Source organism: Stylophora pistillata, chromosome 12 (genome assembly GCF_964205215.1).
Source record: "Stylophora pistillata chromosome 12, jaStyPist1.2, whole genome shotgun sequence".
Taxonomy (NCBI): Eukaryota; Metazoa; Cnidaria; class Anthozoa; order Scleractinia; family Pocilloporidae; genus Stylophora; species Stylophora pistillata.
This window is the reverse complement of record NC_142530.1, coordinates 6,576,366-6,589,860: the sequence shown is the minus strand read 5'-3', so window position 1 is coordinate 6,589,860 and position 13,495 is coordinate 6,576,366. Positions and strand designations below refer to the sequence as shown.

General features: G+C 39.0%; 1 protein-coding gene across 4 annotated transcripts in view; it reads right to left on the bottom strand.

Annotated features, from left to right (window-relative positions):
- Nucleotides 1-312: 312 nt before the first annotated feature.
- LOC111333468 (2-hydroxyacyl-CoA lyase 1) overlaps nucleotides 313-13,495 on the bottom strand; it is a 19,004-nt gene continuing 5,821 nt past the window's right edge. For all 4 annotated transcript variants that reach the window (XM_088741601.1, XM_088741602.1, XM_088741604.1 and 1 more), the window contains 13 exons: nucleotides 12,544-12,621; nucleotides 11,866-11,960; nucleotides 11,266-11,378; nucleotides 10,066-10,201; nucleotides 9,402-9,507; nucleotides 8,755-8,838; nucleotides 8,344-8,457; nucleotides 8,074-8,127; nucleotides 7,230-7,330; nucleotides 4,052-4,222; nucleotides 3,180-3,281; nucleotides 2,113-2,308; nucleotides 313-863 (listed from right to left, as the gene is read on the bottom strand). In XM_088741601.1, the coding sequence (XP_088597727.1) occupies nucleotides 831-863; nucleotides 2,113-2,308; nucleotides 3,180-3,281; nucleotides 4,052-4,222; nucleotides 7,230-7,330; nucleotides 8,074-8,127; nucleotides 8,344-8,457; nucleotides 8,755-8,838; nucleotides 9,402-9,507; nucleotides 10,066-10,201; nucleotides 11,266-11,378; nucleotides 11,866-11,960; nucleotides 12,544-12,621 (1,383 nt within the window). In that variant the 3' untranslated portion in view covers nucleotides 313-830. The remainder of the gene's footprint in view (nucleotides 864-2,112; nucleotides 2,309-3,179; nucleotides 3,282-4,051; nucleotides 4,223-7,229; nucleotides 7,331-8,073; nucleotides 8,128-8,343; nucleotides 8,458-8,754; nucleotides 8,839-9,401; nucleotides 9,508-10,065; nucleotides 10,202-11,265; nucleotides 11,379-11,865; nucleotides 11,961-12,543; nucleotides 12,622-13,495) is intronic.

Genomic DNA, 13,495 nt, shown 5'->3' with positions numbered 1-13,495 from the left:
CAAAGCGCAGGTCAACAGGAAAAGGAGTTTACTGACAAGACCTCATACGTAAATGCATGCAAACGACCATAAATGCGGGAAAAACGTTTGCCAGCGAACGGGATCCCTATGAAAACGCAGTCGTGATTGGTTAAAGTTTGACTCAGTATTAGTTAAACGAATGAGTTTCCAAGACAAATCACAAGTCGTAGTGAATCAAAACCATCACGATCTCTGATAACTTCGCTTTAGCTTTACCAACGCCACCTGAGATAACTCGTTTTTCAAGACGCCTGCTGAGAAAACTCCATTCATAGGGCTTTAACTCTCATATACATTCAACTTTTCATTTCGTTTTAATTCACAAATTTCTTAAAAGTGTTACTCAAGCAACAATGTATGTGGTTGTACCCAGCGTCTGTTTCCCTTGGATATCTACCAAGGCATTGCCTATCTTCAGGGCCTTTGTTTAAACTCGACCGACTCGACTAGCTCTGGTGTAAAGCTGTCGGGAAGGTTAACTAAGGCTTGCTTCGATCTTGTACAGTGAACTGTGGGGGTGGGGGAAAGTCAAAATTGAGCAGCCGTTAATGAGAATTTAGCGGCCAATACAGCTTGAAGAGCATAAAAATTAGATTTAATCGCTGAGTATTGATTCCGTCTTGAGTAGAAAGCTTATATCAATTCATTCGGGATTTTTCCAACCCCACAGCAAGCTACTTATTGTGATTGTGAAAGATTGTGATTCAGAATAGCAAGCTCTGGCCTCTTTTCCACTTCAGTGTGTTCCTTTTAATTTCTTTTCATCTCGCACTGCCTTCAAAATTCGTGATTTCCCACGACAATCAACTTTACATCTTTGAGCGTGTCAGCCAGAAAAACTCCTGCAAGCAAATGTAGAACGTAAAATTAGTTAGCCTCCTTGACGCCGTAGTTTTTAGGAAACTCCTCCTTGCTCTCTCCAAAGATTTCCACTCACGTATCGACGGAATAAAATTAACAGTCTTAATTGGATTTTGTAACCAAATACCTAGCTACTGTCCCTTCCCCTCCATGTCAAAGTGATTTAGCGCTGAATTATAACATACCGACTCACTTATTGGAACAAATAAACAACATTGTACCAAGGGTCCTTCTCTTAAGAGAGAGAAAAAGGACCCTCGGAACAAGTGCGGCGATAAAACGGTTCTAACGCCTACGGTTTTACGGCTCACGCCCTTTCATCAACTTTGTTTTGTAATTGCTACCGAGATGTCACAGAACAGCAAGGCGAGGTGACTATTAAAGAGCTGGGTGACGACATTTTGACTTACTCTTAGGGCCATGGAAAGTGAATTTTAACAGGTTAAAACTTTGGAAAGAATCGCTTGCTGGCGAAGGCAAATATCGAAGAGGTAATCTTGACCCAAATTGGTACAGGAATGATGAACTCTTTCACTCACAATATCTCATAAGCAATTCTTCTTACTGTCTGCCATACAGTTCTTATGATGTCAGTTATAATAATAATTTAATAATTTACCAATTTCTATAGGGCATATTTACATGTGCTGATCAATAGCGCTTTACAACATTACATATTGTTGTTAAGGTTGAGATCGGACGTCAGCATTTTATCAGGCGCCTCTGGCAGCCGCTTCAGTCCATGTAACGATCTCACCTTCCCACCCATCCCACCCCAGGGGAGGACATCCATCACACAGTAGTCTCGGGCGTGGGAAATTAACGTCTCCTACCCCCTAACCCTGCAGGAGACGGGACCTACAGCTTTACGTCTTATCCGAGAAGACGAAGCAATGTGAGCGAAGCGACTTGCTTAAGGACACAACGTATTACCCCAGCCAGGACTTGAACCCGGGCCATCCGACTCAGAGTCCAGCGCAACTGACCGCTGGACCACTCACGCCTCATAAGTTCGGAGATTTTGGTATTGGATCAACTAATTATCAACCAATTGATATTTTTCTTTACCCTCATCACCCGTCTGCTTGACATTGTATTGATATTGTGTAAGGAGAAATTCTACCTTGATCACTCACGGGAGTTAAAGAGTGAGGGGTGGTTACCGTCGACACCGATTAGAAATGACGAACTTGGAGGTTGCTCAATCTATGCATTTGCCGATTATTTTACCTGCGGTTTACGGTCGGCATAAGGGCTTATCATGACATTTATCAAAACTGGTTTCCTTTTCTTTCCCGTCTCGACGAAAGCGCTCTCCAACGCAGTTTTCAGTTCATGCGGTGTCTCTGCAAAGAAACCTTTTCCTCCGAATGCTTCGATAATTCTCTCGTACCTAGCCTTGGGTAAAAGAGCTGTCGGAGGTGCACTAGAGAGAAACAGCAACAAATAAACAACACTTACACTCACATAATCTTTCTTTACGTACCACAAATCATGTAAAAGAATTTTCAATTGACTGTCGCATGTAATTCCCAATTGGTTTAGTTTTGTTTTCCTTCCCTCTGTGACTGGTCCAGAAAACTCGCGTCACTTTCTTATCCAATCAGATTCAAAGCTAAACCAATCGCGATTCGGTCAGCCGCGTTTTCCCGCGCTTCAAGCAGTGTACGTCTTTTAACTTTACATTCTTACTAGATAGTTGTTATGTTTTGTTTTCTTCTGAGGGCTGTGTGTTAACTTTGGTTTGGTTTCACGACCCTCAACAGCTAAGAATCTCTAAGCTAAGAATTTGTCAACCAAAAACCATGGTAACTAACGCGGCATATTGTGACAAAAGTTACATTACTCGAAGTTACGTATGATGCACGATCCTCGCAGTAGAGAGCGCCATTTATGCAATAGCGAAAATCAGACCTGAAAAAAAATCAGGCCTGTACGGGATTCGAACCACTGACCTCTGCGATACTAGTGCAGCGCTCTACCAATTGAGCTAACAAGCCAACTGGGAGCAGGCCGTTAAGTTGATTCGTAATAAACCCGTGATGATAAATCAGATACGATGAATATATGAAGTTCATATATTTTGAACTGCGGTTAAAGATACGTATGATGCACGATCCTCGCAGTAGAGAGCGCTATTTATGCAATAGCGAAAATCTGCATAAATAGCGCTCTCTACTGCGAGGATCGTGCATCATACGTATCTAATACCGCAGTTCAAAATATATGAACTTCATATATACATTGTAACCAAACAGTGAGATCTTGCAACAGTCACTTGTACCATGTGACCATACCTTCTTGCAGGATTGACTCCCAACTCGTTCCAGCTCTCCTCGTCCACTCCGTTGTAGATACCATTGTTATTTACAATGATGAAGATGATTGGCAGATTGTATCTGAGGCGATAGATAAAAGGTGGAATTTGATATGAGATAATCCACAACAACTTGAAGTAGATTTCTCGATGCCGAGCTTAAATAGTTATTCACCTGTTGCTAAAGACTTCTTTTGGCGCTAATATAAATAATTTCAGTTGTGGAACATCTAGACTTGGTATAGAGTAAAACAGTGGATAGCGTTAAATGCGCGCTGTGACTGGCTACACAAATTTTGAATATCCCCAGCACCTCGCGCGCGATTTGTGCCAGGAAATATTGTTATCGTTGCAAAAAATAAATGAGTTGGGTAGTCTTTTTTGTGCTATATTATCTTTAACAATTATTCGCCGTAGGCGAGGTGAATATCGTCGAATAATTCCCGAGACGAAGTTGAAGAGATTATTCGACAATATTCACCGAACCTGAGGCGAATAATTGTTTTAGTATAATTTCAGGGCTGAACAAAAGAGAAATTTCTAAAATCATAACATTTTAGTAACATTTATTAACGTTTTATTTTAATATTTTATATAAACCGCGTGAAGCGGTTTATATAGCGTCATATAAGGAACCGCTTGACCAATCAGATTGCTAGAAACTCTTTGCTCAGCTCTGAAATTATACTAAAAACAATAATTCACCCTAGTATCAGTGTCCACTTCAGTTAATAGTTAACTATCCGTTCTTGCTTGGGTTTCAAATTCTTAACACCTGTACGCTTAACAATCTATTGATATTATAAGGAGAAATCAGTTCCTAATCTATAAATTTTTAGTGCTGTACGATACCTGCACGCAGTTTCAAGCTCCATTCCTGAGAAACCAAAAGCACTGTCGCCTTGGACGCACACCACCCTCCTTGGGCGGTTTTTGTCTTTAGCTTGGCACTCAGCTAACAGGGCAGCAGCTATGGCAAAACCGGTCCCCACCCCCATTGTACCAAACGTGCCCGCGTCTAGCCTGGGGTGAAATGCAAAGAAAATATTTTCAAATTGCATGCTATGAAAGTCAATGAATGCAATTTATTATAGTAATAGTTTGTGTGCTGGAATTTGACTCACGAAAGGCCGGCTATTTACACGAGGTCTAATCCAAACCACGGTTTCACGCAACCAATATGCCTCAGGTATTCTCTAAAAGAGGGCGGATTTAATTAAATAAACTGCCTTCGCTGCTAGCTTTCGGCCTTCTTGACACTTTTCAGAAAAATGAATGTTCAGATAAAAGATTCAGATCAACTGAATGTAGTTCAGAGCGCGGTTTTGTTAAACAACGGCTAGGCTTTATTTAAATCATCATCATCATTATCATCATCATCATCATCATCATCATCAGGGCTAAATTCACTTCTGGCGGAGGAACCCCTCCCTGGAATGATCCCACAGGTATCTGACTTTAGCCAATCCCGACCATGCAGGTCCCAGCTGTCTGATGAGATCATCCCTCCATCGTGTTTTTAGACGATCCTGTTTTCAGGTCCAATCTCTTGGGGTCCACTCCGTTTGCTCTAATGGTCCAAAAGCTTACGTGATCTTATAACAGTTAGGTGCTGCACTTATAACCTTAGGGGGCACCACAATACTGGACCTCCCAATAGTAAAATCAACAACTTTCGGGTTAAGATCATGGAGATATGCTGCATCGAAACTATGGAACGCTTTACCGGACGAGTCTCGAAAGATACAAACATTTACTACTTTTAAAAATTACTTAGAAACATTAGATCTCACGGGACTCTAGCGCGGTGAGGATCTATCCTTAATTATATTTCCTGCTTTTAACGTTTACATTTTATATATTCAACTCGGTGACTACCATGTTAAATTCTTATATTTTAATATTAGCTAGTTCTTAATCTCAATTTATTCAAATTTATATACCTTCACAAGGCTTTATAATTTCCTTTTCTCTTTTTGTTTCGTGGCGTACCTGTAAACTAGCTTTTAGCTAAGCGTTCTGACCACGTTAAATAAATTGATTTATTGATTGATTGATCTATTATCCGACAGCCGTACTATGTGACCTGCCCATCAGTGCCTTGCTATCCTGATAGCATTGACGATGTCGCTTACACTAGTTTCTTGTCGAATCTAGGTGTTTCGCTTTCGGTCTCAAGGGTAATGTTCAGCATTATACGTTCCATCTTTCGCTGTGCGACCGCAAACTTCTCTGCAATAGCGTTGTTCAATGCCCATGTTTCGCACCCGTAAGTCATTACTGGTAGAATGTACTCGTCGTGTATCTTCCTCTTCATCTTCATACTTGCCTTGTGGCTTCTCATGATGTTGCCCACTTTTCTAAAGGCTGCCCAACCAAGTGCAGTCCTTCTCCTAATCTCAGGAAGTAGGTCACCATCTCGTGTCAATGTCTTTTCAAAGTAGACATAGCTGTCTGCTTCCTCAATGGTCTTGCCATCGACAGTTATTGTTGACTTGTTGACGTGGTCACTGAACATCACTTTAGTGAAGAGCCTTGATGCATGTTGAGGTCAACTGGTTTCCTTGTCTTATGGATGTCAATGAGCATACTGTTCACTTCCTCTGGTGACTTGGCCAACACAAGATGATATCGTCAGCAAAAATTAGATGGGAGAGGTATTCTCCATCAATAGAGAGGGCTCTGCCTTCTCAATCAATTCTCTTTATGATCGCATCCTGAAGACATGATATAACGAGTCTAGGTGATACGTTGTTACCCTGCCAAGTTCCCCTCTCCAAAATTATTTTATCACTGTCCCTAGGTAGTTTTAGAACCAAGGTGGCACCATTGTACAGGTCACGTAAGATAGCGATATAATCCTGATCAACTCCTTGGTTTTCCAGTGCCTTGAAAAGCGGTGTAAATTCAATGGAGTCGAAGGCCTTCTGGTAGTCTACAAAGGCAAAACAGAGTGGAATCTTATACTCGTTTGCCTTCTCTTGTAGCTGACTTAACGTGAATGTGGTCGACGGTAGAGAAACCCGCCCTGGAGCCTGCTTTCTCTCTTGGTTGGTGTTGATCTAAGGCACCTAACATCCTTCGAAGCAAGATTTGTGAAAAGACTTTGTACGTTACTGGCAGAAGGCTGATCGGTCTGTAGTTCTTGTTTAAATACCCGGCCCTAAAAGTCTGATGTGCAATTACTTAATTTTTGTGGTAAAGAGCCCCGTTGTGGATCCGGACCCACCACTGGAGAGATGCAATAGTCCATTTTACAGTTGCATGCGTGGTTACCAAACCTTTGAATAGGAGTGAGGCTAAGGGTGACCTTGTTATGATACATTTTTTTTAAGCTAGTGTCGAACGTAATTTGGGATTGCTTTGGTTTTGGTTTGTTTCGATAAGTGATTGGTCCAGAAAACTCACGCCACTTTCTCGACCAATCAGATTCAAAACTAAAACCCTGAATCGCGATACGGTCACGTTCGTTTTCCCGCGCTTTGAAATTCATTGGTTTCCCGTGACGGTTTTCCTCTGTTCTAATTGGTTGTTGCGTTTTCAATGGTTTTGAGCCAAATGCAAAGGACTAAGTTTGAGTCCTAGCTGGCTCACTATGAAGTTTCCTTGAGCAAGATGGTTAAATCGTAGGGTTTCTCTCTCTACCAAAAAATATGAAGTATGAGTATGAATGGTGAATTGTGTTACGATATGTGATGGATTTAGTATCGCAAGGGTTTTCGGGTGTCAGTATTACGCCCGCTGTAGGCCAGCGGACACGAAGTCTTCGCGGGCACACGATGCAAGCAGCTGGGGCGTAAAGTTTCACGTGTTTTGGAGCTAAAATAAAGGACTTGTCTTAGCAAGGAGTTGCCGTAACAAATTGTATGACATGGAGACTGCGTTAGTTTCCAACGGTGTGAGCCTCTTTGTTTCAGTACTTTCTTGCCAAAACTGCACGTGTGAAGCAAATAAGTCTCTAAATTAATAACAAAGTTAAAGCAAATTGATGACAGATTCTAAAGAAAAAAAAAATTAAATGACATCATACCTGTTTCGAGGGAGGTGATTGGGTATCATGGTTCGCCCAATGTCCATAGTGTTTGCTCCTTCATTAACTACAACACAGTCATGTGGTAAATGCTTTGTGAGCTAGAAAATAAAGAAAGGTGCCATTATAAATAACCTCCTGTTTTCCAAGAAAAGTATGTTCCTGTGCTTCAAACTTATTCACCCACTACAAGCTATGTAACCATGCCTCACTGTGCACATTGCAGAACCATATAAGGTCACTAGGACTGTATTTGAAAGAGAACTGGTACTCATTAAATTTCATGTAAAAGCCCATATGGTGTGTGGACTACAATCCGATTCCAGAGATCTGGGTTTAAGTTCTGGCCGGCTCATTGTCTTGTTTTGATGAGCATGATGCTTCACCAGTCAAATAACACTCTAGGCATCGCCACACTGACAGGTAGGAGCCCAACTCAGACAAGTAGGAATACTTCTGATCATTTTATGTCAGGGAAGCTGAAATAATTTTCATGGTATGGGTAACCATACTTATTATTAATAATTTGGATATAGCAACAAAGTTGAAATGGTAAATTGGCCACCGTAACGATTACAAAAGCTGACGTTTCGAGCGTTAGCCCTTCGTCGGAGCGAATTCGCTCCGACGTTTCGAGCGAATTCACTCCGACGAAGGGCTAACGCTCGAAACGTCAGCTTTTGTAATCGTTACGGTGGCCAATTTACCATTTCAACTTTGTTGATATATCCAAATTATTTCGTTACTCCCACCGACGCAGCCCCAAACAGTTTCTTTCGAAACTATCAGCCTTTATTCATTATTATTAATAAGATGACTTAAAAATTATGAACACTCGAATTACCTGACCGTAAACTTGGTAGTAGTTCATTGGAACAGATGTCTCATTGGCAAGTTCCTGATGAAGTAAAATTCATATTATTGAAGTGAATTTTGATCAAGTGTCGTAAAACCAACACTAAAAGGAGCTACTTCGTACTCAAAGTGAACAAAAACAAAAAGCAAAAGCAAAAACAACAACAAACAGCAGAAACAACAACAACAAACAACAAACAACAACAACAAAATCAGTAACAACAACAAAAACAGAAACAAACGGTTATAGTACCTATACCTCATTGTTTTGTTTGTTTGTATCAGACTTTTCTTTGAGTTCTTTTTTCCAGCTGGGTAAACCACAGAGATTTGCTGGATCTATTCCAAACTTTCTCTCAACTGCATCCCTTAGCTACAGATGAAATTAAATAGCATTGAATTCTCAAATAGTAGAGCTTGGAGTGGGGTCGTTTACTGTAGCCCTTTGTTTAACAATCAAGAGCTTCATTTTCTTTATTCTCATGACTTTAGATTAATGTTTGTTTTAGAGATGAAATTCTACGGAGAAATTAGACGCTAGTCACTCTTAGCAGTTACAGGTTTAGCAAGGAGTTCAAGAGACAATTTTTAAAAGTTTAGGTTATACATTTAAAGCTGTACTTGCTATTATTATAAATGACTGAAGAAAGTTATCATCATAATGGTGTACCTGTTCTGCCACTCTCTTTAAATCTCCCCAAAGCATAACCTCTGCATGTACATTATTATTCATTTCCTCTGCATGGAGATCAATCTAAAGATAAACAAATGGCTCTCTTACGTCCAGAAATGTAAATGTTCATGTTTGGCAATATTGGCATATTTTTGTCAAATTCATCAGAGCGAAACGAGCTGGGCAGAATCAACGATTTTGAAGAATTTTCATAAAATTCCTCAAGGCAAAATCAGCTTGGCAGATTTGATGATTTTAATTAATTTTTGCCATTTTTGTTACTGCATGCATTTCCAGACATAACAAGCTGGTCATTATGTTGGTTCGTAATAAACCTGTGAAGTAATGAGTCAACGTTTGTGAATATAAATATGATTTTTTTTTTTTCACATATATGATTTTCATATCTTCTCAAGCATTGAGTATGCCTGGAATATAGCCAAAAGATGGAAACAATATGTACATGCTTTCTCTAATAAACTAATAAAGTGGAACTAAGGTGAAGTATTTGGTGCCAAGCTAATGTCTCTATGATTTAAACATTGAAGAAAGATGTAACTTATGGTAAATGGCAGGAAAAATTCACATTGGTCTATAAATTTAAAGTTTCTTTTCCGCCATTATTTAATGACAATATTATATACCTGTATTATTTTAACATCGGCCCTAAATCTTGGTGGTCTTCCAAAATGAAGAATCCAGTTCAATCTTGCACCAAACACAATGATAACATCAGCTTGAGATAAGGCTCTAGGGACGAAAGTATACATTAATGTAAGAAAGATTAATATGGCCAGAATAAATGCTGCTAGACTTCATTGGACATCAATAACAACTGAATGAGCAAGCAGTTATACTAACTTCCAGAAAAATCCACCATTGCAGAAATTTCTGAAGTTTGAATCTCAATAGGAGACTCAGCTTTCTTTTATTTTGGCCTCACCCTTAGGACAAATGTTTGACATCTTCCTACTTTATAACTGTCGTGATTTTTTAAGCCTAATTTTCATGCAAGCACAACGGCTCTTATTTCACCCTGAAAAAAGCCTCGACACAAGCATATATAAGCATAAGTACAAGCACAAGGATCAAAATGTTTCCTTTTTTCTTGTGCTTCTTTTTTCTTGTGCTTGTGCTTTGGTTTGTTGACCATCATTTTTATTTGGCACAACAATGTTAAGCTTTTGTTTGAGCTTGCCTCACTAATGAAAAACAGGCTTTAGTAATCATTGCTTGCATTTCATGCAGTGCAATATAATCAATGGTTGAATATTATTGATATTAAAAAGAATAGCTAGAGATAATTACCTTGATCTGGCTGCAGCCACACAGAGGGGATGCTCATCAGAAATCACTCCCTTCCCCATGGGGGTGGGGAGAAATGGCAGCTTGCATCTCTCTACAAATTCCTGAAGAGGTTTCTCAGCGTGTGCATATGCAGCACCTGTTATGAACCCAATATGAATACAATACAATTGAAGAGGCCAGAAAGCTGTAGACAGTGTAATTAATCCTTTATAACCATATTCGTGGAGGCACGGTGGCCTCATGGTTATAGTGCACTGACTTGACTCGAGATTGAGTGGTCTACATTCAAGCCATGGCTGCAGGGGACATTTTGTTGTGTTCTTGGGCAAGACACATTACTCTCACAGCGCCTCTCTTCACCCACGAAGAATTTAAAATGAGTGCCGGCAAATTTAATCCTGGGGGTAACCCTGTGATGGACTAACATTTCACCCAGGGGGGGGGAGTAGAAATGCTCCTAGTTGCGTCATGCTACAGAAACCAGAGTAAAGAGCCCGCCTGATGGGCCACTTAGCTCATAAGCAGGCTTTATCTTCCTATCAATATGCATATTCTCCATACTGTTCTACATTTCATAAGGTGCTGACGAGGAAAATTTACTTAACAATCAAGAGCCTCTTTAATTAGTGATCATTTCCTCTATTCTCCTGACCTTAATGTGCAATCCATGAGTGATATCGTAGGGAGAAATTAGATGCTAGTCTTTCATAAGGGTCAAAGGGTTTTTGCAACCAAAACACTGCTAACAAGTGATATTTGGACCTAATAATTCCAGATCTTTGTACTGGACTGTGGCCTAGTGGCACCCAGTGGCCCCTGGTGCCTTACTTTTGCTCTTAGGTGACTCAGGAATCTTAGCTTTTTCATAAAAAGCATATGCTGGCACCCTGGATTTCACAGTTTTAGAGCACTGGGCTCCCTTCAATTTTACTTAAAGTACAGCCTTGTTGTACACCCACCTCTCCTTAGAGTATAGGTTTAGACAGTTGCCTAAAGTAAAAGCTACAGCTTTGCAAGAAGTGTGGCATTTGTTGTCACTCTTTTGCACCTGGTAAAATGAATGAGGTAAACAGTTCTTAAAATGGGTAACTGCACTTTCAAAGCATGTTCTTTCTCTTTTAATATTCTGTCTCTTGATGCCTAGCAATTAATAGACCCATCCAATTAGATACAACATTTACTGTCTTTTACTGTGCACACCTTTTCCAATTATAGCCAGAGGTTTACTTGCTTCACTAAGAACCTGGACAGCTTTGTCAACAGCAACTGGATCTGCTAGACACTTGGGTGGAGGAGGTGAACAGCAAATTTTCCTGAGTAAGAAAAATATTTTTACCATTTAATCACAGTTAAACTACAGATCATGTGTCTCCAAAGTAACAGTACCCTCACTAAATAGGAGACCAAGTCTGAATTTAATAACACATTTAATATACATTTAAAAAATACCATCTACATGTATTTCAGCCTTATACACTACCTGGCTTGAAAAAAAAAAAAAAATAACATTTCTCATGATTTAAACCAAATGTGATTCTTTAAAGTCACATAACATTTTAGCTCTCTTTATACACAAGCATTGTTCTCTTCCACTGAGGATCCTGTAAAAAACATTTCATACACTTTGTGTAACTCCACGTAAATTATGTACAATCGCCTAGTGATTGTCTTAGAGTCTTTTTGCTCTTACGTAATTAAAATGGTTTGAACTTTTACCAGTCATCTATCCTGCAGCATGCTAATATCACAAACCAGTCCCATGTCACTCTTGGTCAACTTTACATTATTTGTATGGCTTACCTTGCCTTGCAGGCTGCAACCTTCTCTGTAATCATATTCCCTGGTAAGTCCAGATAACATGCACCAGGTCTTCCATAGATACTTGTCCTCACTGCCTATTAGTATAATTATTATAGCACAAAAAATCTAAAACAAAATTAGTAATAGAATTAACCGATTAATGATATACATGAAAAAATTATATGCATCTGAATGGCTGAAAATGAGAGCATTTTTCATGCAACACAAGTGTAAAGTTGTAACATGAGTGCAAAGTTGTACACCAGCACAAATTACATATAGCATGTGGGCTGTCAAAATGTCGCCTGTCTTGACTTTGTGTGATGCTTTTTTCATGTAAATTATTAACAAATAACAACATGATTTCTCATGCAATTTGGTGTGAAAAAGCACCTTGTAACTTTTCAAAGACTCCAAATTCCTTTGAAAAATTTACTTGTGCCTGTTGACACTAAATTACACTCAAAATCATGTTATTACCTATACTAATAAAACTTAACATAATCTTTTTGAGAGGTTTAAATATCTAGTGGTTCACGAAATACTTAAAACTACTGCAAAATTGCAGCAGAAGTTCTACTGTGGCTGCTGCAGTATCATTTTATAGAGAGTGTAGACAAACCCAGAAAGATGTATATTTTCACGTATTCCTATAATAAATAATTACTTCTTCTTTACCTTCTCAACAAAGAATGGTATCTCCCCAACACTGCTTGGTCTTGCTGAATACTTGCTATAAGGTCTTGCTGCTTCAACCTACAACAATCAAATCATAAATGAATTTTTTAAATATTTTGCCGCAAAACAATGGAATGGGATTCCAAATGAACAGGGAGAGGGGTTGGTGAAGTGGTGAGAGCACTCGCCTTCCACCAATGTGTCCCAGGTTCGATTCCTGGACCCGGCATCATAAGTGGATTGAGTTTGTTGGTTCTCTACTCTGCTCTGAATATTTTTCTCCGGGTACTCCCATTTTCCCCTCTCCTCAAAAACCATCATCATTTGAATTTGTTTCATTTAGAGTTTATTTGGATTTACACACGACCCCACAAGCTGTTCAGCTTTAAACATTATCGTGTCTAAATAAAGGTGTTATTATTATTATTATTACTGCGCTTAAAAGCTGGAGGCAGAGAATTTAACAAACAAGTGACGAACATTACATTTTAGTTACTTTAATGTTGTAATTTTAGATTTTTAGATACTTTCATTTTCTCAGATTTTTATTGTATTTTGATATTTTAACTTTTAGTTTAATATATATATTTAGTATAATTTCAGAGCTGAGCAAAGAGTTTCCAGCAATCTGATTGGTTGAGCGGTTCCTTATATGACGGTATATAAACCACTCCATGCGGTTTATATAAAATGTTAAAATAAAAAGTTAATAAATGTTACTAAGACGTTATGACTAGACATTTCTCTGTTGTTCAGCTCTGAAATTATACTAAAACAATTTCAGTTAAAATATTTGATATTTTAACTTAGTTTATATTTAAAAATTAGTTGCCGAAGGCGTAGTGAATATTGTCGAATAATCCCCTCGACTTCATCTCGGGGATTATTCGACAATATTCACCAATCCTGAGGCGAATAATTGTTTTAGTATAATTTCGGAGCTGAACAAAAG